This window comes from Engystomops pustulosus, chromosome 1 (genome assembly GCF_040894005.1).
Source record: "Engystomops pustulosus chromosome 1, aEngPut4.maternal, whole genome shotgun sequence".
Lineage (NCBI taxonomy): Eukaryota > Metazoa > Chordata > Amphibia > Anura > Leptodactylidae > Engystomops > Engystomops pustulosus.
Genome location: NC_092411.1, coordinates 188,711,135 through 188,736,613, shown reverse-complemented (window position 1 = coordinate 188,736,613; position 25,479 = coordinate 188,711,135). Strand labels below are relative to the sequence as shown.

General features: G+C 37.6%; 1 protein-coding gene across 2 annotated transcripts in view; it reads right to left on the bottom strand.

Moving 5' to 3' along the window:
• Positions 1 to 25,479, bottom strand: part of CCDC158 (coiled-coil domain containing 158) — a 54,279-nt gene that overhangs the window by 15,078 nt on the left and 13,722 nt on the right. For both annotated transcript variants that reach the window (XM_072115801.1, XM_072115808.1), the window contains exons 5-20: positions 24,566 to 24,675; positions 23,508 to 23,826; positions 22,303 to 22,376; positions 20,359 to 20,469; positions 19,518 to 19,620; positions 13,217 to 13,327; positions 12,861 to 13,058; positions 11,385 to 11,858; positions 10,888 to 11,077; positions 8,723 to 8,875; positions 8,387 to 8,499; positions 7,576 to 7,734; positions 6,775 to 6,867; positions 6,122 to 6,241; positions 944 to 1,062; positions 61 to 110 (exon numbers count right to left, since the gene is read on the bottom strand). In XM_072115801.1, coding sequence (XP_071971902.1) covers positions 61 to 110; positions 944 to 1,062; positions 6,122 to 6,241; positions 6,775 to 6,867; positions 7,576 to 7,734; positions 8,387 to 8,499; positions 8,723 to 8,875; positions 10,888 to 11,077; positions 11,385 to 11,858; positions 12,861 to 13,058; positions 13,217 to 13,327; positions 19,518 to 19,620; positions 20,359 to 20,469; positions 22,303 to 22,376; positions 23,508 to 23,826; positions 24,566 to 24,675 — 2,497 coding nt within the window. The remainder of the gene's footprint in view (positions 1 to 60; positions 111 to 943; positions 1,063 to 6,121; positions 6,242 to 6,774; positions 6,868 to 7,575; positions 7,735 to 8,386; positions 8,500 to 8,722; positions 8,876 to 10,887; positions 11,078 to 11,384; positions 11,859 to 12,860; positions 13,059 to 13,216; positions 13,328 to 19,517; positions 19,621 to 20,358; positions 20,470 to 22,302; positions 22,377 to 23,507; positions 23,827 to 24,565; positions 24,676 to 25,479) is intronic.

Here is a 25,479-nt window from a genome sequence, read left to right as displayed (position 1 = left end):
AGATCAACAAAATTGTTGAAGGAATTGTGCATTTCCAAAACCTTGTATTTCTAAACTTACCTGTGCTGTCTTTATCTGCCAGGTGTGCTGTGTGCAAAGTTAACTGTTCCCTAAAAAATGAATTATGACATTATTAGATAGTAGTTTAGAACTTCATTGGAAAACACAGTGATATGGACAGAAAATAAGTAATTGATGTAATGAACCATATTGTGTAATGTAACTTCCTAATGTACACCTCAATTAATCTACTAACCTGGTATAACACCAAACTAACATTACATTCACACATACCAGGATCAGCAGAATTCTACTCAAAAATGCTTGTGTTGCCATGAGATTAGTCTTTTATGTGCTCGGCATACAGGAGGTAGGGGGCTGGCAGGCTATATACTGTGGACATGGGCTGGCTGGCTATATACTTAGGGCATGGGCTGGCAAGCTATGTAATGGGGCCAGGCAAGGAGCTGACAGGCTATATGCTGGGGGCATGGGCTCTCAGGCTTTATACTGGGGGCTGACAGGCTGTATATACTGGGGCTGGCAGGCTATATATTGGAAACAGGAGGCTGGCTGGCTATATATTGGAGGCAAGGGGCTAACTGGCGATATGCAGGGGGCATGGGCAGGCTGGGTAATGGGCTGGATGGTTATATACTCGGAACAGACAGGGGGCTGGCAGGCTATATACTGGAGGCAGGCAAGGAGCTGGCAGGCTATATACTGGGGGCATGGGCTGACAGGCTATATACTGGGGACTGGTAGGCTATATACTGGAGGGCATGGGGATGGCTACAAATTGGAGGCGGTGGGCTAGCTGGATATATACTGGGGGCAGGGGGCTAGCTATATACTGGGAGACTGGCGATCTATATTTATTTGTATAAAACCCTAATAATAACTACATATAATAGTTGAAAAAAGGTTCAATTTCATGACTTACTTGGAAATATGGTCCAATGTAATGTTAGAGTTCTTTCTCATTTTCATAGCTTCCTTTTTGAAGGGTGACAAACTGTTAGGGAGATGTTTGACATCTTCTAAAGGCTTTTCAACAATTTCCTTAACGGATTGCAAAAACATTAAAGCATTAGATGAATTAGCAAAATTTGGCTTATCAATTTAATGAAACTTAATGAAAACTATAAACAACATAACCACTTAAAAAAACCAAAGAATAGAACATTTGAGGTGCCCCAAGCAATTGTTACCCAAAATTTATATTTTGACTTTCACATAATATACATTAGAGATGAAGCAATAGATACCATTCATTCTGTCTATACAGCTGCCTTTTTTTACTACTCATTGTACATAAAAAATCAAATGCCTTTATTAGCGAAAAATCTAAATTCAAAGTTTTCAAACACTTTTACTGTTTCTATTGTCTCATTATAGAAGTTAAACTCCTTAGCTCTCTGCGTCCGAATATACCATATTCGGAGTGCAGTGACTTGGCGCTCAGTGTCAGATATATATATATATATGTATATATATATATATATATATATATATATATATATATATATATATATGATATGATGCAAGTCATGACAGATGGTGTCATGACCAATCTATGTCATGACAGCTCATGTCATGACAGCTCGTGTCATGACATATTGTAAATCAGGACAGATCCACCGCTCTCCAATGCCACCATTCTGCATTTGGTGTGCATGTGTGATCTGTCCTGTAGGTACTGTTGCATAATCACTATTACAAACCCCCCATCATCCATTTTTCCTTGCGTTATTCCCACCATCATCCGTTTTCCTTGCGTTAAGCCCCCTATTGTCTGTTTTCCCTTCCCCCGAACCACACTTGTAATTGCATTGTGATAGTAGAAGTGAACTTCTTGAGAACTTGCTATAAGCCTTCTAGAATTCATAAAACTATGCAAAAGTAAAAAAAAAACATTTGTGGTATGACTTTTTATCAAAAAACTAGACCATTTGAAAGTTAGAAAATTTACATTTTTTTCATATTTTTCCTTAAAAGTTGAATTTTTACCCCCCAAAAAACCTGACCAATCAGCAAAATTATACTACTAATATAAACTACAATCTCAAAATCAGTTTGATAAGTTAAAGTGTTAAATAGTTACTACGACACGAAGAGACACTGGTCAGCTTAAAAAAAAAGGGACTGAGCCTTAACATGCAAACTCACTGCGTCCTTAAGGGGTTAAAAAAATTCCTGCATCTCAGAACATCAACCTGTTCTTCTCAGCATTGAACAATGCTTTATAGGTAGATGTTCTAAATATAGCAAGTGGATTTATGTATGCATTTTAACACTTAGAGCAATGGCCTATCATGTGCTTTCAAATACCACTTTTATTTTCCTGATTCCTGATCATGATTCTTGAATTTTGTGAAAAGAATTTCTTCTACTACTTAGTGATACATATAATATTTAATTACTTAAAATGAAAAAAAAAAAAGTTTTTTATTCATTAAAATGACTTCACTTTAAATTAAATATTTTTTTTAATTAAATATTAAATTAAATATTTCAATTGGTATAAAATAGTTTCTTTTAGAATGGGGGAAGCTTTATTTCATTAAACACTGTTAAATATATATTTTCTAATGTAGTCCTATAAAGACATCTTATTGCTTTAATCACTATGATAATGTTTCAGAGATCAATATTCCAAAGCATATTATACCTAATGCAAACAGAGGATTTTAGTGTTCCATCAGCTTCTTACAAGTTGTGGTTGCTATTGATAGCAACTCATAGCATACAATTTTACTGATAGTTAAAATAAAGTACCGGAATTGTTTTTCTATATGATTGAGAGCATATTTTTTTCTAAATTTAAACATTTAGGATACAATTGTGGACAATCACTTCATTGAAAAAGTATATAATTAAATACATTGAGATGGTTTTGGTGTTACTTAATTATTTTCGTCACATTGAGAACAGCTTGTGAGGCAGAAATGCTTTATTGTTAACAATGAATGCATTGCATATCAAAATCTACAGAGCTGACATTCAGAATAAGCATTGGGTAAAACAAGCCCTGACTCTTTAAATATCACTGTTTCACATGAGCAAAGAGAGTTAAATCTTCTTGTCACATGTGGTGTGAACATGTCTTCAGTAAGCACTTTTTTACATTCACATAAACCTGTGTGACACAGTTAAAGGTCACGCTTCTCCAGATAACTGCTAAAGCATTTAGAAAATGAAAGATTGGAAATTTTATAAAGAGAACTGATTTCAATGCAGAGCAGAGAAGACTATGGGGCTCATTTACTAAGGGTTGTGAATCGCACTTTCGTCGCGCTTTTTGCAGTTTTCAGGAATTACGCGTCTTGGACAGGTATTTAACTGGTGTCTGCACTGGGATTGTGTTGATGCAATTTGTTTGGCGCAGCTGCACTGGTGTCCATGCGATACAAATTTAGGGGCGTGCCACTGGACATTACGACTGATTCGGGGTGAGCATTGGATTTAACTTTCAAATTGTGTCGTAAGCCAATGCACTTACATGCACCACGTAAAAGAAGAAGAACTCCGTCAGACCTGAGCAGGGTAGTGCCACATGCATGATATTGGGGGCACGATCTTAGTGAATTACAGCACAGTGCATTATCGTCGGACAATGCACTTTCGATGTACTTTAGTGGCCAGGTAAGTACATGTGTCCCTATATGTTCAAAGAGTAGAGAAGACTATGGGGCAGATTTATCAAGTGTCTGAAAGTCAGAATATTTCCAGTTGCCCATGGCAACCAATCATAGCTCAGCTTTCATTCTACCAGTGCTTATGAATAGTTTAAAGGGGAGCTGTGATTGGTTGCCATGGGCACCTAGAAATATTCTGACTTTCAGACACTTGATAAATCTGCCCCAATATGTACTGTAGGTCTGCATTGTTAGCCATCTAACAAGTGTATATATGCTTGAAAATTCCTATACATATGAAGGGTATATGTCATAAGTGTATTGAAGGAGCACCTCCCAAATGCTGCCCCCCCCCAAAAAAAAATAAATAAATAAAAGCAGCATTGGGTAGGGCCCTTCATAAGCTTAAAGAGTAACTGTAGAGGCTTTTTCCACAAATTAATAGCTCTTGCAATGTAAAACAACTATATTCACCAAAAGATATAGTGGGTAGCACAACCAAAAATACAATGGAGCAGATGCATAAATATGCATCTGCTGAGAGACAAGATGCACCACAAGTTGCTCATAGATAATACAATTCAAATATTTATTTATATCCAAACAAGAACAAAATCCGACATACATTTAAAATCATTTAAAACATGTAATGTACATAAAATAACAACCGGTATGGGTCTTCACAGTGAACACCCCCTGCTGTGAGTACTCAGTGGTCCTCAATAATCCCTACCACTCACTATTATGATTCTTGGTCAATGTATATGCCAGCAAAGAGTCTCTGCCATAAGGGTAATGAAGAAACTCTACAAGTGTGCTGATCAACACCTATGTTTGTTATAAAGTGCAAGTGCTAAGTGTTGAAGTGTGCAAAGTGCCAAAAAGTAGCAGCAGGAGTTTGCAAAAAGTGCAGATGCTAGTTACCAAATGCTGGCAGGCAGGCATACAGGTGGAGGGAGAAAGAAGCAGGGGTGTGCAGCTATATTCAGTAGTTTCTTTGATATCCCCTCAGATTACCTCAGAGCTGCAGTAGCTGCTTCCTCTGCTTGTGCTGATAAGCCCTGAAGTCTGTAGTATAAACATCAGATAAACAAATCTACAGTTTTATGGGAGGGGAGGAGGTACTGATCCCTGCTGACAGAGAAGGAGGACATGAGCTGGATGTGTGAATATAGATGTCTACTGCACAGAATAGTGAGGTACAAGATCTCTCTGTTCCATATCAGTACCTCCGTCTCAGTCTGTGATTCTACATAACTTTCTCTGTCTCTCTCCTCTCCTTATGCTGCTCTATTCCCCCAGGTTGTCATAGGCAGTATTAGCTCCATGCAGATAAGCTATTAACCCTTAGTTCTCACACAGCACATGTTTTTGACTGCATGTAACTGTATTACTTCTGACTTCTTTCACTTATTACATGTTCTCTGCTCCTCCATGTGATGGAAGCTGTTAGGCTGTCCCCATATACATCCTGTAAGTGCACTGCGCAGGGTTCAATGGATTTACTTGTAGGAAACTAACCTCTGAAGAAGGCATCATTCTGTTTGTTTTCAAAGGGGTAATTACGCTTTACAGTTACGCTTTAAAGAGGACCAGTCACCCTTAAAAAACACCCTAAAGTAAGTCGCTCCTAGCGCTACCCCAGATGTAGCAGTGTTAAACTGCAAGCCGGACCTCTGTAAGCTTGAGGGGGATTTCTGAGGTGCTGCTTCTTCCCTGGACCACCCCTCCCACACCATAGGGCAGTGGTGACATAGACCAAGGGAGATTTTGAGATACTGTGCTGCAAAAGATATATTAGCCAGGATTTTGCAGGATTGTACTGGCAGACAGGGGTACTGCCACTTCTCCCCCCTCTCTCTCCCTGTTTCCTTATAATTAATACTGGCGGACAGGACCCTTGCCGATGCATTAGCAATAGTCTATTTCATATCCTTGAGAGGGCTATAGTGCAATTATAAGCCAGGCAGAGCTGGATCTTCTTAGTATATTTGGTTCTACAGCGCTTCATTAATTACACAGATTTTAACTGAGGCAAGCCAGGCTAATGTTCCTATTAAACCTACCCAAACACACAAGAAAATGCACAAAATCATGCAGCCCAAGGTTAGGACAGCATAAAGTTGTTGACAACCTCCTTTCAAATGCCTAATTAATGCAAAGTAAGTAAAAATAAATTAAAAAAGGAGAATTATGACCACCTTTTGGCACGTTCTATTGGGTGAAAGAAATACATGAAATTATATAGTGGAGAAACAAAAGTGTTTTAATGGTTCTAGGAGACTAAGATTAGGTCTATCCTTTTTTACAGATTAATACAAATTAAATGCATTCTAGCAAAAAGTTAAAGTATCATCTTCAGAGTTATTTATATCTACAAATAAATATACTATTCAGTAATATCACAGCACCACCTACTGTACATTTTTTTTAAAGTCTACACAGTAATATGCTATTTCATATTCTCACTACACAATGCTTACCTTACTTATTTTTAAAGCATCAGAGATGCACATCAGCTTCTTCTTCTGCAGGTGAAAGAGATCTGTAGAATCAGAATGCACCGATCTGCCCAGTAAATCAGACACTGGTCCTTTAAATTCCTGTAAAGAGCAGTAATTTTTCTCATGTTCATAGAAACAGCTTAACAGCGTGACCAAGTTGAAGTTCCTACAAATGTATTCATCATCCTATAATAGCATTGTCCAGAATGGAATATACAAAACTGGTCTCATTAAACCTTTGGAAGGAATTGATAACTGGTAACCTCCAAAGCTATACCACCATGGTCCCAGTCACTCCATACATTAAGTCACTGACTGGGCTCTCTGACTGTGCTGCCTGCATGCTTTAGTTACCCTGCACGGTGAAGATGGAAGCTGAGGGAGAACTTGTTAATTTCATTATGAAGCCATTTTTAAGAGCAAGGGGATTATGGGGGGAATTGTGTGGTGTGTATGTGTACATATATAAAAAGTTTATGAGTGAGTGTACATGTATATGCAATTCACAAATAGAGGGATCCACATACCATTTCATCGGTGGGGAGAGTTTTATAAGCAGAATTCATCTTAGGTGGCAGTATTGTGGTTAAAAAAAACCTAATATGATATTGTAGAATTGAATTTTAACTTGCCTGTAATTCCAATGTATGCTGTAGCTGAAGGCGCATTGTTTCTTGCTCCAGGTGTTGCATTACCTTTTGACATTCTGACAACTGTAACAAAGTCTGCAATGCACAAATAGCTCAGTTAGCACATAATAAAATAACACCTGCTGTGCTACACTGTAGCGGAGTTCTCTGGTACCAAAACCTAAAGAGACTAATAACATTTTAAGAAGCTAACACCCATAAATTGGAACAAAATCCATTGGCTGGTTGGTTACTACAAGCATTAACAGATACGTACTTTGGTGCTTGTAATTGAAAGTGTAGTCCAACATCATCAAATGAATATACATGAAATCTAAAAGCATAACTAAACTTTTAATCAAATTGCTTAAATCACTAGTGCAGATGATTAATTTTTCCCTTCAGTCAGTCACTAAATTGTCTCAGTTGAATTACTACAGCCAGGACAACTGAGGGGCTGCTCCGTATAAAGCATTTCTAGGTCCTGGAGTGGTCTCGTCAGTCTCCAGACCTGAACACAATCAGAAATCATTTGGAGGGAGTGAAACTCAATGTTGTCCAGCGACAGTTTTTAAGTCCTAGTGATGTTGTTACCTGCTTTGTGAACTAGATTTTTGATCCTTTTATGTCTTCATCATGTGTCCAGCTATAGGTATTAACACTAGACATACAGCCCTTATTCATGGCTAATCTGGCTAACGTTTATGAGATACTACTTTAATCCCACCCACAGATCATCATATGGTCAGAATAGCCAATCACGAGAGATTACAAAGATTTTCTCCATGAATATAAAATGGTTACCTTTTCCAGAGCAGCTTCTGTTCTTGTTACATTCACTTTAAGTGTATTATTTTCTGCCTTGAGGGTTTCAAGAGTTTCAGAAAGTTTGTACCTCTCAGATGCTTCATGAACACACTCCTGCATTAACTTTTTTCTCTCCACTTTTAAAACATGCTTATCCTTAAAATAGATATTATAGCGTCATTATGAGTCATCATAAAGAATAGGGCGAGATTTATCAATGTGTCACATCACAGCAGTGCAAAGTTAAGACTACACAATCTTCTGCTCCACCAGATGTATCAGTCTGGCTGATGCTGGATTATTAGTCTAGTGTATATATACAAAACTTTTTTTAAGAGGCCAGACCCCTTTTGTCCTACTCCAAAGCAACCTTAAGCCTTGAGAAATGTGCAACAGTTATTGGCACAAAAGACACCAGCATTCTGGCGCAAGTACATAAATCTCCCTCAATTTCTTTACAAAAGACTATAAAGGAATTGTTGAAAAAAACACTCTAAATATGCCTTATGTTGTCTTAGAACATATAGCTCTCATATAGGGGGCGTCTCCTACCCAAGAGCATACCAGTCCCTCTATAAAAGCAGCTCTGCGGACCCCACATGCTCTTACATGAAATGATAAACTATTCATATAATAGGATTCATCAATGTAATGCGAATAACAGCTGATTGCAGCAAATGGGAATAAGAGAAGTCAATTTAGTTGTTTATAAATGTTATATTATAAGTATGTTTAATATATTCAAGTTATACAATGATACTATTATATTGTTGATGTTTACTGTAGTTGTGCAAGAGCAAAAAGTTACCTTCGTAGCATTAGACAAGGCTTCCTCCAAGAGATGTACCCTGCTTTGTAACATGTCGATTTGTTCCCTCTTGGCAGTGATTTTCTTCTGCATTCTTGTAGCAATTTTAACAGCTGGAAGTGAACAGAAAAAAAGGTCTAAATGATACGGATCTTCAAGTATTCGTGCAGAATTAAAAGAATGTAAGTTTTATTTTGCTTTTCTTCCCAAACTTAAGCATCATAGCTTGATTCAGGTCAAATGTATTCATGTAAATGGGAAAAGCTGCTGAACCAAATGCAATGCTGGCAGAGGTGGTGCTGTAATAAAAAATTAGAAACATAAAAAGGTTCTAACCTTGACCATCACAATCCTCTACTGTATTCAGAGTGGTTTTTGCATGCTCTAGTTCAGCAATTGCTGCTTTTAGTTGCATTTTGAGAATAGTAGTTGTGTTCTCTGTGTCTCCTGTTTGGTTTTCATATTTTCTCTTTAGGATTTTATAGTCTTCTGTAAAATAATTTTAAAAAAATCAATGTACAAAATAAATACACAATCAAAAATATACAATGTAATGTGTATTATGTAACAATTAACCCCTTAAGGACGCAGGGTTTTTCCGCTCATTTCTCGCTCTCCAACTTCAAAAATCCATAACTTTTTCATTTTTACGTGTACAGACCTGTGTGAGGGCTTATTTTGTGTGTAACAAATTTTACTTTCCCGTAATGTTATTTATTTTAACATGCCGTGTACTGCGAGGCTGAAAAAAAATTCCAAATGTGGAAAAATTAAAACGTTCTTGTGGGCTCAGTTTTTACGACTTTTACGACTTTTACGACTCCAAATAACATGCCTACTTTATTCTTTGGTTCGGTGCGATCGTGGTGATACCAAATTTATATAGGTTTTATTGTTCTTTAATACATTTTCAAAAATTAAACGAATGTGTACAAAAAAGAAAAAAACATTTTTGTCATCTTCTGAAGCTAATAACTTTTTCATACTTTGGCGCACGGAGCTGTTTGAGGTGTCATTTTTTGCGAAATGAGCCGACGTTTTCATTGCTACCATTTTGAGTTCTGTGTGACATTTTGATCATTTCTTATTTCATTTTTTATGTGATGTAAAAAGGTGTAAAAGTCGCATTTCGGACATTTGGGCGCCATTTCCCGTCTCGGAGGTCACCGCCGGCCGCAACCGTTTTTATATTTTGATAGATCGGGCATTTTGGGATGCGGCGATACCTAATACGTTTGTGATTTTTACTGTTTATTATGTTTTATATCAGTTCTAGGGAAAGGGGGGTGATTTGAATTTTTAATATTTTATTAATTTTTTTTATTTTTTAACCTTTTTTTTTCCACTATTTGTTAGACCATCTAGGGTACATTAACCCTAGATGGTCAGATCGCTCCTACCATATACTGCAATACTTCTGTATTGCAATATATGGCATTTTTGCAGGACATTCATTACAATGAGCCACTGGCTCATTGTAACGAATCTGCAGAAGCCAGATAGCCTCGGGTCAAACGAAGACCCGAGGCTACCATGGCAACCGATCGCCGCCCCCCGATGACGTTCGGCGACTTTGCCGGCGGCGTTGAGAGGGTTAATAGCCTGCAAGCACCGACCGCGGTTATTAGCGGTGGGGGTTTTCTGCAAAATGCTAAAACCCCCACCTTTGTATGTGAGCCCTCTTCATACACTCCTTATACCTCTGCGCCGTAGAGCTACGGCGCAGAGCGTTAAGGGGTTAAAGAGAACCCGTCATGCAAAATAACCCCCCTAAACTAAATATATTTTTATAAACTGCCATTAGAAAGCATTGCCTCTATCCCTTCATTGTACCTCTACATGCCTGTAAACTTAAGCAATGAGGTCCTAAAGCTGTATGCAAATGACCTGTGAAATGTCCAATGAGTTATTAGCATATTCAAGCTGTCAAGCTTATTTATGAGTGGGTGGCACAGCCACACCCCCAGTGCTTGACTGACAGCTGCTCCATGTAATGGCTGCTCCATGTGCTTGGTGGTGGCCACCCCCTGCAGCCTGTGTTTGCATGTGTGTGTTTAGGAGAGACACAACAGCTCCAGGCTGCAGCCATGTTATACCAGCACATGTCAGGTACATGTGTAGCTGATGTCTGTGTCTCTGTGTATTAGGAGGGAGAGCATGTCAGCAGATGCAGCACACACACTAGCAATGCTTTCCTATACATTACACACAGACATGAGCAGGAGAGGAGAGGGGAGGGGTAACAGGGGTGACATCACTGCCTCTGACCATGTGACCAGCCTCATTTACATAATAAAGAAAAGATGATTTTATAATGATTAATGTATGAATTGACTAGATAAAGGCTGTTGGCTGCTCCAACAGGTAGCATGTCGCACAGCAGCTTATGCGGTGTAGGAAGTTTACCATGTCCAGTGTTGCAGGATAAAAAAAGTTGAATTGTTGAATTCAAAAGTTGATTCTTAAATCGCACTGAAACAGCATTAATCACTGCTACATACCTGCTAAATTTGCAAGATCACTCTTTGTTTCCCTAAGTTCAGCCATAATTTCTTCTCTTTCTTTTTTCATCTTCTTGGCGGATAGAATCTTCCTAGTATTAGAATGCATAAGTTTACTTTTCTCTAGTTCTGATGTTGTACATATTTCTTCTAGCTCTGCTATACGTTTTTCTTTTGTTTCAGCTTTTAACTACGAATAAAACATTATAAATTGAAAAATCAATGTTTAGTTTCAAAAATAAAGAGCACTGCCATTATTACAAACCTACTTAAATCATCATTGTGATGTTCTTAAAAGAGAATTACACCAAAAGAATGCACCATTCCCACATAGATGTCCTCTGTTTCTGTTGTCTCATGGTGTGTCCCCTATCCCTGAGGTGACAGGGATTATATTTTGTATGATTTATTCTTGATTTAGAGAAATTCTATATAAGAACACCGATTGCCCCACCAACCCATGCAAGAAGCAATCAAGTTTGCTAATAAGGACTTACCGCTAAGTCCTGTAATTGACATTTTTTTGCAGCTACTTCATCCAAGAGCTGGGATTTCTCCATCTCAAGAACATCCACTTTCTGGTTTTGCTGGTCGATCATGTGAGTAATAGCTTCAATTTGTCCTCGGAGAGTTACAATCATGTTATCTTTTTCTACTAAAAGTAGTTTTAATGTATCAGTATCTCTTTGCAACTCTGTCATTTTCTCATTGTCTGCTCTTATTTGTTGCACCTCTCGTTTCTTGGACTCGGCATACAACCGTAGTTTCTTCAACTCATCGAAAACACACTGTAATGACCTATCCTTTTCGGCCAGGAGGTTTCTTGTTTCTGTTAAACATTTCTCAGCGTGATCCAAACATTGACTTTTAGCTGTTAGCTCATCTGAGATTTTCTGTAGAGCATCTTTCATAGACTCCAGCTGAAATGATGTACAGTCCAGGCTTGCTGTTTTCTCTTGAATAATTCTCAACTTTTAAGACAAGAAAAGTATCAATATCTCACATGCTATAAACTACAGTATATTTAGTTATATTGTATTCATTTTATTTGATATTAATCCCCTTTGCTTGCTGGTCCTGACACCAACAGCCAAGAAGGATGTTACCAAAGATCAGTGCTGACTCTGGGACTTTATAGAAACACTATCCTGGTAACTTTATGATTCCTTTATGGTAGTAAACTTAGTATCTTGTAAATATGGACTCCTGGAGATTTTTCACAAGGGCATGACTTATGACAAGTTTATTCTAAATACATATGAGCCTGTATTTACTATTTCATAATAACTTGCACTTGTAATCACACTACTAAGAAAAATTATCCGTTACTGCAACATGATATTTATATAAAGTTACAAAAATCCTATGAAAAAAATCTGTTTGCATAAGGCTATACCAAGGCAGGCCTAATGCATGTAGCTCCCCCTGAACGAAGTAATAAATCAGTAATAATTAATTTTAGTATGCAGCACTATTCCTGTTTAAACTGATACAAGGGATGTCAATCTTAAGAAACTTAGTTTTCCATATTCTGTATATATTAGGAAATGAATCAGTTTCAGTGTTGTTTCAATTGTTTCCACAATCTCAGGACACAGCTATGATTGACTATTATCCAACATGGAAGCCGACATAATGTAATGAGGTAAAAGTAACATCTGAGTTAGGGTAATGCACACAAATTGTTCGGGCTGTGAAAACTGACCTGTGTGCTGGTCAGATCCAGAAGATCGAGCACAATGCGGAGGATGGAAGTCCTTGCATCACAGTAAAATATGATAAGTAAATATGAAAAGCAGCATCGACCCTGTAGAAGTTATTGCAGTATCGCCACTGTAGTTCAGACAACAGGCAGGGACTCCTTGCTCATATTTCTGTATGATGGAAGGACTCCCATCTACCTTAATGTGCTCAGACGGTGAGATCTGACCAGCATGTGGGTCTGTGAGCCTAAGTCTTACATTCACCAATACCTGTTGTTCAGTCTTCTTCTGGCTTTCTTCCTTCACCATATTCATCAGTGTCTGAAGTCTCTCTACCTCAATCCTTCGCTCAATCAGTTCTCTTTGTAGGCTTTCATTAGCCAAGCAATGGACCCTCTCCTGTTCCTGTAATTGCTTTGTTTGCTCCTTTTCCAAGGCCAGCTGTTTTTCATATGTTTCCAAAGCTTCCTATGAATGGAATTTTGAATTGAATAAATATGATTGGAATCATATCAGTAAAACATCTATTGTTATTGAAAATAGTTATAATTTCCATAACCATTCCAAAATGCATTTTAAGTCTCCAGCCCCCCAAAAAAATACTAAAATTATGCAAATGTACTTACATTTAACTGAAGGATTTGGCAGCCATATTCTTCCTTATATTGAGAATGTTCATTCTGTAGGTTCTTTAGTGCACCATTGGTAGACAATATTTCCTTTTTCAGCTCCTCCACCTAAAACATAAATAAAGATAATATATATAATATAATATATAATTATATATAATATATATATATATATAGATAATATATATATATACTGTATTGTGAAGGGTTGGAGGTAACTTAGCATCAAAGATAGAAGCTTCTGGGCCCCAGACGTCTTTTGTGGCGCTGAGTGCCAAAGCAATAACGTAGGAGCTTGTACCTATCCAAAAGAAACGGCTTTATTCAGCTTTACAACTTTTATAGGAACAAAAGTAATAAACAGCTTAGCTCCTACATAGGGCACTACCTCACTTCTTGAACCCTAGCTCCCTTCTAGCTTCAAGAAACTCTGCTGAGGTTCCTCCTCAGCTCTCTGGCTCTCAGTGAGCTCAAACAGAACTATGTCATTTCTGGATTCCAGTGCTCTTGGGACAGACCACTTGTATGTCTCCAACTGGTCCAAAGTTCTGACTGCAGGACACACAGCGCTGCCTTGCTGTGAGCGCTCCCTCTGGAGTTAACCTGGGATGGTAGTGGTCAAGGTCCTTTTCAACTCTGGTTGTGGGTCGCTCTACAGCCCCCTCTAGGTGCACCCTCTTACAATATATATACATATGTAGTATATTTGAACAATTACAAATTTTCACACAGAAAATGTGTTGCATATTAAAGTACCAAATCCAGCTGGGGTTTTCAGTAAGTCAAATACTGACTATAAAAACCTGCTAATGTGTGTAGTTTGTGGTCTGAAAGGAATTTCTAGCCAGGTGCCCAAGCGGTCATGATTTTTAAATATAGTCCAGTAATTTCAGCTCCTGTTTTGTAAAGAAAATCTACCATCAAATTCAAGCATAATAAACCAGGGACACTTACACATTGATATAATCACTGTGGTATTTTCTTATATTTGCTATTCATGGCCTCCGTAATGTAACCATGCTGTAGCTTCATAGGCTGTTACACTGTGCAGAAGAGCTTTCTCTGCTGAAACTGCCTCTGCTGCAGCAAGATTTCAGTAGGTAGAGGGAGGGGGAAGTGTTGAGGGTCCAGAAGGCGAGCTGGTGAAGCCAAAGCACTTATTGGTCCTGGAAATGCCACCAAAGTTGATTTTAGTAGGCAGGAGGCCATGGATAACAAAAATAAAAATATTACCATAGTTACAGTGCCTGGATCTATGATCAAGTGTCTCTGGCTTATCAAGCTTTATTTTGATGGTAGATTCCTTTAATGTTTCTGTATGATATGCACAAGAAGGGGGAATATTATAGAGCTGGAAATATGGTGAGACCATGTGGCTAGCATTATAATATGTATAAGTGTATTGAAGATTAATATTTCAACATTGCTGGCAATGTGGTGGAGATCTGTGGCTGCCATTCTGATCTGCTCCGTGGCTACAGCTATGATAGGGTAAAATGTCTTGCAATTTGAGACTCTGTAGAATGATATGGCAACATTACTGAAAGTGGTGGGCACTTTAGCTGGAAAAGATAGTGGGCACTATGGCTGGTAATAAATCATTTTTAATCTATTTTTGCTGCAAAAAGTCTTATAATATAGTAATTAAAGCTGCCATGTAGATATGCAGCAAGACAGTGACATGATTTTTACTCAAAGCAGAATAAATTCTTGTTATGGAAACCCCTTTATACTTCATTGACTACTAGATTTGATTGCATAGGCTCTCATTTGCAGCAATTAAATCAAAATGATAGGAGCACACTGAGTGAAAGGGGAAAAGAATACCAACAAAGAGTACCACTAATGTTGCATCATGATGCCACCCCAATGCCGTACTGACACCTCTATGTTGGTGAACGCACCTGGTCTATTGCCTCAAAAAGCTAAACAGATCAACCAAATTGTACCCCACAGAGCGAGGAGAAAGATTACAAGATGATACTCATAAGAAAATAGCGATAAAAAATATAGATCTTTTTTGGTACAATGTTAACAAATTATAACAACAAAGAAGGCACCAAGGGTAGGGTGCCCAGGGGATACAGAACAATCAAAAATGGTGAAACAAAGGAAATGCAGTCAAACCTGAACAGTATGTGGAGAATATTACTAAAAAAGTTGAGAGGGAGCTGGATACAAGGTGTAATGGAAGCATATGGAGAGCCACTTAAATGGTAAACATGTAAAACATAGAGTAAGTACAGGCAGTCCCCGGGTTACATACAAGATAGGGTCTGTAGGTTTGTTCTTAAGTTGAGTTTGTATGTAAGTCGGAACTGTATATTTTAGCATTGTAATCCCAGTCAGAACTTTTTTGGTCTCAGTGACAATTGGATTTTAAAAATGTTGGGTTGTCATAAGAATCAATATTAACACTAAAGCTTCATTACAGACACATTTGATAACTGTTATAGCTGATTATTGTAGCTTAGGACTAAAGTACAATAAATTACCAATATCCAGAGGTCCGTTTGTAACTAAGGGTCGTATGTAAGTCGAGTGTTCTTAAGTAGGGGACCGCCTGTATGTAATATGTGGAATAATAAAGGGGTAGTGGGGTAGTGTGCTCCACTATCCAGGATGACTGCATCCTCAACGCGCGTTTCGGCTCTGGATGAACCTTCATCTGAGGGTGGTGTCATCCTGCTCACGGGTCCTATAATGCTGTGCGCATGTTATCACAACGCTTTGGAACTTACATTCACGTGAGCGGCAAAAATCCTATGGATTGTGGTGTCTAGGCCATTCGGAGCTCGTGAACGTGATGTCTCAGACCACCCTCCCTGCGCCAGATATACACAGTCATAATGGAGTAGGAGGGGGCGCATGCACAGTGAATTCGTGGTGCGATGTACAGCGGCGGAGACCCACGCGTGCGCAGGGTGAGTAACCACTTCAGCAATGCTGTGACAGTTGGATGGATAAGTTTTTATTGTTAACATTGTACCAATAAAGATCTATATTTTTTATCGCTATTTTCTTTTGAGTATAGTCTTGTCCTCTTTCCCCTCGCTCTGTGGGGTACAATTTGATTGATCAGTCAATTTTGCAGCACATAACATAGTCTCTCTACCATACATATACAGAAAAAAATATCTTATGTAGAATGTCACATCTAGTTATGCAGACTCATGTGTGTGCTATAAATAGTAAGTGGCAGAGCACTGTGTGCTTAAAAAGTACCCAAACTAGTTGACAGACAAATAAGTTAGGAGGTATTGCATGATATTTTGTAAGGGTCACAAAGTTCTAATGTTTAAATGCCACAACGTTAAAAGAAACTTGCAATACCCTGGTAGAATGATGCAACCAATCTAAATAAATCATTGGAGAATGAGGGTCTGATGCGGCTGGAGTTTTGATCTCTGGCCAAGACAGGAGTAAAGGGCACAGACACTGAGATCACTGTGTAATGTCAGCAGAGAACATACAAGATTTCTAACACAAACTGACATTTAGCAAGTTTAAAATTAACAAGACAGGTGCTACAGCTGTCTATCTACTTACCTATCTATGAGGAGAATCTCCCCATATTTATTGAGCATGCCATTCTTTTATTTATACAAATTCATATCATTTCAGATTATATATCTATACAATTTAATATTATGATAATACTAATAATTATTTCCTAATTTGAATTGCCATGTGTGTTTTATAAATTAAATAGATTTCTCATTAACAATTATTCATTTCCCACTCAAACTTTTTTCGGTGCATTGGTGAATTTGTCCCTTTATTGCACCTTTTTTTTACCCATCCAGCAAAGTTTGCTTCTACCAAGTTTTCCAGTGTTGCAGGTGATTTATCTTTGGGATTTGGATGCTGATGTTTCAAACCTGTCAAAATGGTTATAAAGAGTCCCAATAGCAAAGCTAATTTTTTCACAAAAAAAAAACTCTACTCCTCCAGGTGTAGTAAAAGGATTATGGGATGCTCAAAAGTGTACTAGTTTTGTGCTAAAACCTCAGTTGTCAGATTTAACATCCTCTAAAATAAATCAAACAAACCAAAAGCCTTAAAAAAAATTCCAGAATAAAGATATACAAGGTTTTGATGCTTTTTTAATGCAGATTTGTATTTAGTTCTTGGAGCCAGCCATGTTTAAAGTGAGAATGTCAGGTTCCATTTTTATGTATAAAAATCATTCCCAACGGCAGTTTAACAGTTAATATCTCAGTTTTCCTGATACTTAGAAAAACAAATTTAGATTCATATAAAAGAGGAGGTTCTTATCTTTCATAGGAAAAAGAAGTGAGATTCACAGATGTCACAGAGCCGGAGATACAGCCCCCTGAAATGTGACCCCCCCCCTCCAGATTCTTAGCCAGCAGGCTACAGTACAGGGAGAATCCACTGCACACAGGAGATGCTGCACCTCACAGATAATGGAAATATTCACTTTATATGTTACTTGGTTACTTGTTAGCTTGGTTTATAGATATTTAGTTATTTATTTGGGTTACCATTGTTTAAGGGAGCGCACAATGATAGATCTGTGGGAAGCTCAGTGCAATTTTCTGCAAAAATAGTTTGGTGTCCCCTGTGGAACGTTCCCTTTGCTGCATATTTTGGTGAATATCCACATGTGGGGTCTGTCTGATCTCCTCACATCTTACTGTTTTAGGAAAATATATTTTCTTTATATAAGTATCTGGATTTGTACATATTTTAGAGGAAATTTTAAATGTTAATTGTCAAATTCATCACTTGGTTGTCTGCTTTCAAAATTATATAGGTTTTATTTTGCAGGTTGTGACTGTTTTACAATTTTTAGCTAAAAAGCAGATATCTAGTTATTACAGTTTTAGTGATGTTATGTGGATTTATTTATGTGAACATATGTGAACTCTACAAATGTCCATCTATTACATTTAGGAGATGTGAAGGTAAATATTTTCTGTGTGGAGCACAGTTTTTTACATCAAAGTAAAATTTTGTTATTTTTCATAAAATGTTTCAGTTTGAATCAAAATTGCATGAAGGCGCCTATGTCATAAACTCTTTAATGCTATTTTGAAAATGGGGCAAGTGTCTTCTTTCAGAAAATATATGGTTTGTTACTTTAATTCTATTTGTAAAAGTTGCTCTGGTCAATAACGTGACAAAATATGCAGAAATGCCGGGCGGTGAAAGGGTTAATACCCCTTGGTTGAATTCCCAGGTGAAGATGCTGATCATCTATCTCCTGTCTATGTATCTATCTGTCTAGTTATCTATCTCCTATAATCTGACCATTTACATATCTCACTTTTTCTTTGTTTATTAATCAATCTTCTATTTCTCTTCATCTTTCATATTTATCTTCTATCATAGCAATTATAATTAATAATTCTTTATTTATATAGCGCATACAGATTCTGCAGTGCAGCACAGAGCTTGTCAGATCAGTCCCTGTCCCCATGGGGCTCACAATCTATTCAACCTACCAGTAATTTTTGGAGTGTGGGAGGAAACCGGAGGACCCTGAGGAAACCCATGCAAACACAGAGAGAACATAGTAGTGAAAACCACTGAGCCACCGTGCTGCCCATCATCTATCTATAAAATCCTCCCATATTACAGTTTGTTTTACCATACTAAAGGAGCCCCTTACTGACTGTGACTGGTCATAAAATAGTTTTATTTTGGGGCCCCACTTTTGGTTTTGCCCAGGGCCCCACTTTGTCTAGAATGGGCCCTGGAGCCAGCAACAGCAATTAATTCCCACCCATCATTAATTTTTTAAAAAGACATCCCAATTTGCACCATAAAAATACAGAAAAGCCTATATGTTCAGATTTAAAAGAAATTTACTATTTAAATTAACCTCTACAAAGCACTGCTGGTGCTTTAAAAAGATTAATGCCGACATACTTTTATCCAGCTGATAAGACTTCATGTAAATTACACTGAAGGGCTTCCGGGGGCATTACCAGAGATTCTCTGTGCTCTGGATGTATGCCCCATAGAGCACTTCTAACCTTCATGCTAGCTCCACATTCCCTGCCTTCTTCCTAACGTGTCCTTCGAGAACCATCAGCTGTCATCAGGAAGGGAGGGCTAAAGGCAGTGAGTGGGTTAGAACTGCTGTGGAGGGGCTCAGGTAACGCCTCCCAGAGCCCTTTGGCCTAATTTACATAAAAATATTAGCTGGATATTATTTTTGCTAAAACTCTGTAGGTCTTAAACTTTTTACCTTCAAAAAGGACTGGTGGTGTTCTTTATTGGTTAAATGAAGTGGTAGATTAATGTCCACCTTGATATATTTTCCTACCTTGTCTCTGTAAGTTTTTTTATCATTGCGTAAATCACATTGTAGCCTAGAGACTTCTGATTCCAGATTTGCTATGTGTTTTTCATGTTCTGCATTCTGATCCCTGATAAAAAAAAAACACATTAAAATGGCAAAAAAGAAAGTCCTACTAGAAAGAGAATCAATGTGTATTCAAAAATAGTCTCTTATTTGTTTTATCTAAAACAGATCCAAATTCTTCAAAATATCTTCAGCAGCTATGGTTCTGCACACAGTTTACATTTTATCTTCAATAATACATTATACAGTCATTTTCTTAGTTCCCTTCTAGTGGTGGTTGCAAGTGCAATTTAACTCAGTATATGCACAGGACAAACAGATATGACGCATCACAAAACAGAAGTGTGCCCCATTCTAGTCTAACCCCAAATTTTAAATAAAGAAAGAAAACCCTAACTACTTCAGCTTTCATGTTACGACATAAATATACAGACATATTTGTTATTTCTGAATCTGTAACAATTTGTACTACACTAAAAGTCAATACGTTATGACAACGAGTATCTGACTATGAGAAAAGGAATGTTTTGAGATCAAAATACATTATTTTTACAGTATATATAACTCAATCACACATTAGCTTTACACATAGACTACTTTTACACATACAAATCTGACTATACATTGATCATTTCAGATCTCAGTGCCTCATTTCCCTTATTACCAAGGACCTGAAAACATCACTTAGCAAAAATGCTTTATTTACTTTTAGCTGAAGATAATTTTAGTCTATTCTGACTATATTATAACCCCTCTCATACATTGTATATTTGCATTTATAGGTTTGGAAACCTGGACTTACTGAGAAGATTCCAGCTGAGTCTGAATATTCTGTGCATGGCTTCTGACAGCATTCATTTCAGAAACCAACAGTGCCCTCTCTTGTTCACGTTCATTAACTAGATTGTCATAGCTGACAAAAAAAAGATAAAAAATAAGGAAATCTATAGAAATTGTTTGATTCTATTTTATGTGGAGTGAAAATGAGTTCTAAATTTTGTATGCAATCTATATATTAAACTGTTTTCTGTGTACAGAATTCAGTGTTGAATACACACCATAGATGTCAAACATGTATTAAAAGTTTAAAGGGGTTTTAAAGTAAATTTCAGGTGGTAATGGCACCTGATGTCAACAGAGAGTGCCGGACCCTCAAAAATTCTGAAAATAGGTCATCTGTATTTTGGTCTGGAAAAATTGTTTTCATAAATCATTTGCCCAGTAAGACCCAGGAAGATTACATTTAGCTGTACTTAATAGATCAGGGGTCCCCAAACTTTTTACATAGAGGGCCGTTCACGGTCCCTCTCAGACCGTTGAAGGGCAGGACTAAAGTTAAAAAATAAAAAAAAAAATAAGAAATTCCTCTGTACACTGCACATATCCTATACTGCTCCTTCATCATTAATTATTTCCTATGCTTCCCCCCCACCACTTATTATTTCCTATGCTGCCCCTCTATCATTAATTATTTCCCATACTGCCCCTCCATCATTAATTATTTTCTGTACTGCACCTCCATCATTATTTCCTATATTGCTTCTCCATCATTAATTATTTCCCATACTGCCCCTCCATCAATTATTTCTCATACTGCCCCTCCATCATTAATTATTCCCTATACTGCCCCTCCATCATTAATTATTCCCTATACTGCCCCTCCATCATTAATTATTCCCTATACTGCCCCTCCATCATTAATTGTTCCCTATACTGCCCCTCCATCATTAATTATTCCCTATACTGCCCCTCCACCATTAATTATTCCCTATACTGCCCTTCCATCATTAATTATTCCCTATACTGCCCCTCCATCATTAATTATGCCCTATACTGCCCTCCATCATTAATTATTCCCTATACTGCTCCTCCATTATTAATTATTCCCTATACTGCCCCTCCATCATTAATTATTCCCTATACTGCCCCTCCATCATTAATTATTCCCTATACTGCCCCTCCACCATTAATTATTCCCTATACTGCCCCTCCATCATTAATTATTCCCTATACTGCTCCTCCATTATTAATTATTCCCTATACTGCCCTATACTATATTTAAGGCCCCCATAATTAATTATTTTTTTTATATCCGGGCCCCCCGGCCACCAAAATATATTTGCTGCTGGTTAAAAAAAAAAATCCTATACTCACCTCTGGCAGCGGCTCCCGAGTCTTCTATCTTCGGGCTGCTGTCGGCCGGGAAGGGGTGCGCGGTCGCGTGATGACGTCATCACGCGGCCGCACACTCAGGTTCACGGAGCGATGTGCGCCGGGGTCGTCTTCCGGCCACATCGCTCCACCTGTAATAATAGTGCTCGAGCGGCCGTATCGGCCGCGTCGAGCACTATTCAGGGGCGGGCAGGAGCTTCCTGTGCGGACGGACGGAGGCTCCTGCCTGACTGCCGCGACTTGCCGGGGGCCTCAGCAGGAGCCGCTGGCGCTCCAAGGGGCCGGATAAAAATGGTCCGCGGGCCGCATGTGGCCCGCGGGCCGTAGTTTGGGGACCACTGTAATAGATCATCATTATAGAATGTATTAATAATTACTTGAATATTTATTGGGTTTGAATGAGATTGAGGTAAAGAATGCAAATTGTTGTCCATGGGCTGTTTGGTATTAAAGCTTGGTTTTAGATTTACTGGGGTTTAGCTTCAATACTAGATAGCTCCTTGAGAAGAATTAAGTTTCTGAAACGAAACAGCCTTGTGATTCAAAAAAAAAAAAAAAATGTTTAAATACACACCTTTCTTGCAACTGCTTCAGACAAGTATCTTTATCTTTTAAGTCCCCCTTCAAAGAATCAAGATGATTTTCTCCCTTTATAATGAAATACATATTGTATATATAATAAAATATTGTCAAGTTCACAAAATGAAAATCATTTGAATATCAACCCATCAATGATGCAACGTTTTCTGTTTCTGCATTTCCATTTTTCTCCACCTATCTATTCTTCAGTTTACAAAGTCATATAAGGGTTTATTAGCGTAAGGGAAGAATTGTAGAACTTGATGCTCATAAATTTTTAATGCTCTGGTATTTGGAATTGTTTATGGTGTAATTTTTCATGTAACATTTTCATTGATTACATTTTGTGGACTGTACCTTTTTAACCCCTTTTTAGTGGTGGCAAAATTGATATTTGATATATTTTTCTGTTATATCTTTCACCACTTGGGATAATCATTTTTATATTTAATAGACTGGACATTTGGGGATGTGGGTCTCCTAACTGTATGTGCTTTGGGTAGGGACTATTAGAGAATACAGAGAGGCTGCTGGGTGTCATAGTAACAGAATGCATGAGTTGATGGGGAGCGACAATTACTTTTAGCATGTTTATGCGGTCAAGTATACTTAAACGGTTAACAAGTACCCTTAAGGACCTAGAAACTTTAAAGAAAATAAAATACCAAGAAAAAAATAATTATCCCCCTTTCCATGAATCAGAAATAAAAGTACAATAATATGGTAGTTATCGCCGTATCCCAAAGCAGTGAACCTCGTAAAGGACAATAGCAACCAAATTTTAGAATTGACTATTTTTAGCGGTTTTACATTTAACACACAAAAGATCACACAGTCCCCATAATGGTAGCAGTGAAAACTACAGCTCGTCTCGTAAAAATAACACCTTGCAAGTAGAGCATAAGCACATTTAAAGGCCAAAGCCACTTTAAAGAATCTGATGGGCAGCAGAGCTCCAAAGACAGACCTAGAACTGTCCCAAGGAACCGCCTAAAGATAAAATACCCCCATTGTCTCTCTCTGGGAGTAGACATATATACTTATATAATTTACTTATATAATTATATTCACAATTTATTGCACAACACAAAAAAAACCTGTCTGGGCTCTGTTGCTGTAAACCCACACCCTGATCATTACTTTTTCTGTTATATATAATAAATAAAACAATTGAATTTAGGTAAAAAAAAGATCACTTACCAATTGGATTTTTCCTTTGAGTAAAGACACCTCATGTAAAAGCTCCTGAAATATTTGGTCCACAATTACCCCAAGGTTGCTGAGGTCAACATTGTCTTCTACTCTTCGGTTAGACAGCTCATTGTAAACTAAAATAGCTTTTTGGGTGTCCTGGAGTATTTTATTCTGCTTATGTAATTTTTCTTTCAAAAGTTCAGTATAAACCTGAGTCTGTTTCAGCATCTCCTCCTGAATCACATTCGTTTTCTCTAATTCTTGCACTTTGCTATCTACTTTAATTACTTCTTCTTTGCTAATTGAACCTTTTGGTCTCCATAAACTGTAATAATAAAAAACATTCAAAAAATCTTATTACTTTCATATATTTTGCATTAAAGAAATGAATACAGATCAATAGGGAGGCACTGCTTTACAACAACTAGCCACAGGGATCTACAACAAGACAGGACCTCCTCAGTAGTTGCTATTGGAAATACTGCACTATAGACCACAATTCAAATTGTAAATGTGTCATTGGGTGGTTCTTATTAACCTAAACATACCACATTTACTAGAACTAGAGGCCATGAAGGAACTAGTATTATTCATTAAAAATACGAAGATACGAAGCCATAAACCATCACTTTACTTGATGAGAAACGCCATTTACCCTTTAGCCCTCTTATAAGGAATTTGGTGGATATAAAAGGTTGTTGATGAACTTATTTTATATATTTTTCGGACTATAATCAGAAATCAAAGGTGCGCCTTATAGTCCAGTGCGCCTTATATATGAACCGTACTTACAGACAACAGTTGCCTTGAAGTGTGCACAGGTCTGCCACCTACTGGTCATTTATCCTTATAATCAGGTGCGCCCTATAATCCAGTGCGCCTTATATATGAACCTAGACATTTTAGCAGGCATTTATTGATGGTGCACTTTATAATCCTGTGTGCCTTATAATCCAAAAAATACAGTAGATTCAATAAATACCATCACTACAAAGACATGTCTTTAATCTGTACATTCTAAAAATTGTATTGTATATACAAAGTACAGGAATCAAAAATATCACCTCTTGTCCATCTCAGCTGATCTTTCCCTCACCAATTCCTGAATTTGTAAATGTATTCTGCTGGTTGGCTGGCTTATATGAGGTTGCTCAATGCCTTGAAAGTGGTTGATCTGAAAGAAAAACAGAATGTTGTCTCTGAGCTCAAACTTCAGACATTATTGTGACAGCAAAATAATAAAATATAGGCGGTATAGGGTCCATAGCTTTGTTCTTAAGTTGAATTTGTATGTAAGTCGAAACTGTATATTTTATAATTGTAGATCCAGACAATTTTATTTTCCCCAGTGACAATTGGAGTTTCAAAATTTTTTGCTGTAATTGGACCAAGGATTATTAATAAAACTTCATTACATACACCTTACAGCTGATCATTGCAGTCTGGGACTATAGTAAAGCATCCAGTGAGTGTCACCAGATGTCACAGGGGGGAAAGGGATCCGTCTTTAACTAGGGGTCGTCTGTAAGTCAGGTGTCCTTAAGTAGGGGACCGCCTGTATATAGGAAAAAATATAGAGTGACACATCTCATTGGTTACAATATTTTGTCTGTGTGACTGCTATTCTTTTCCATTCATTGTTACACATGAAATGACTTAATTTGATAGTTCAATCTAGAGTCTGCTAAAGGGTTCCCTGGCTCCAAAACTATGACTGACCTATCCACAGAAAAGATCATCAAAGGGTGATCAGAGAGATATATAACACACCCAGCATCCTTACCGTGGAGATAAATCCTTTAAAAGAATGGGAAAATGCTGTGTCTTTTTTCCATAAGCCAAATTGTGCTAAACACCATTATGAGTACAGGGCATTTAAATGTAAAGCCACTTTGTAAAACCCAACCCGTTTCCAAAAACTGGAAATATTTTTCAAAAGTTACCTTGTGAATGTAACCTTGTATTTTGTGTAATTCTG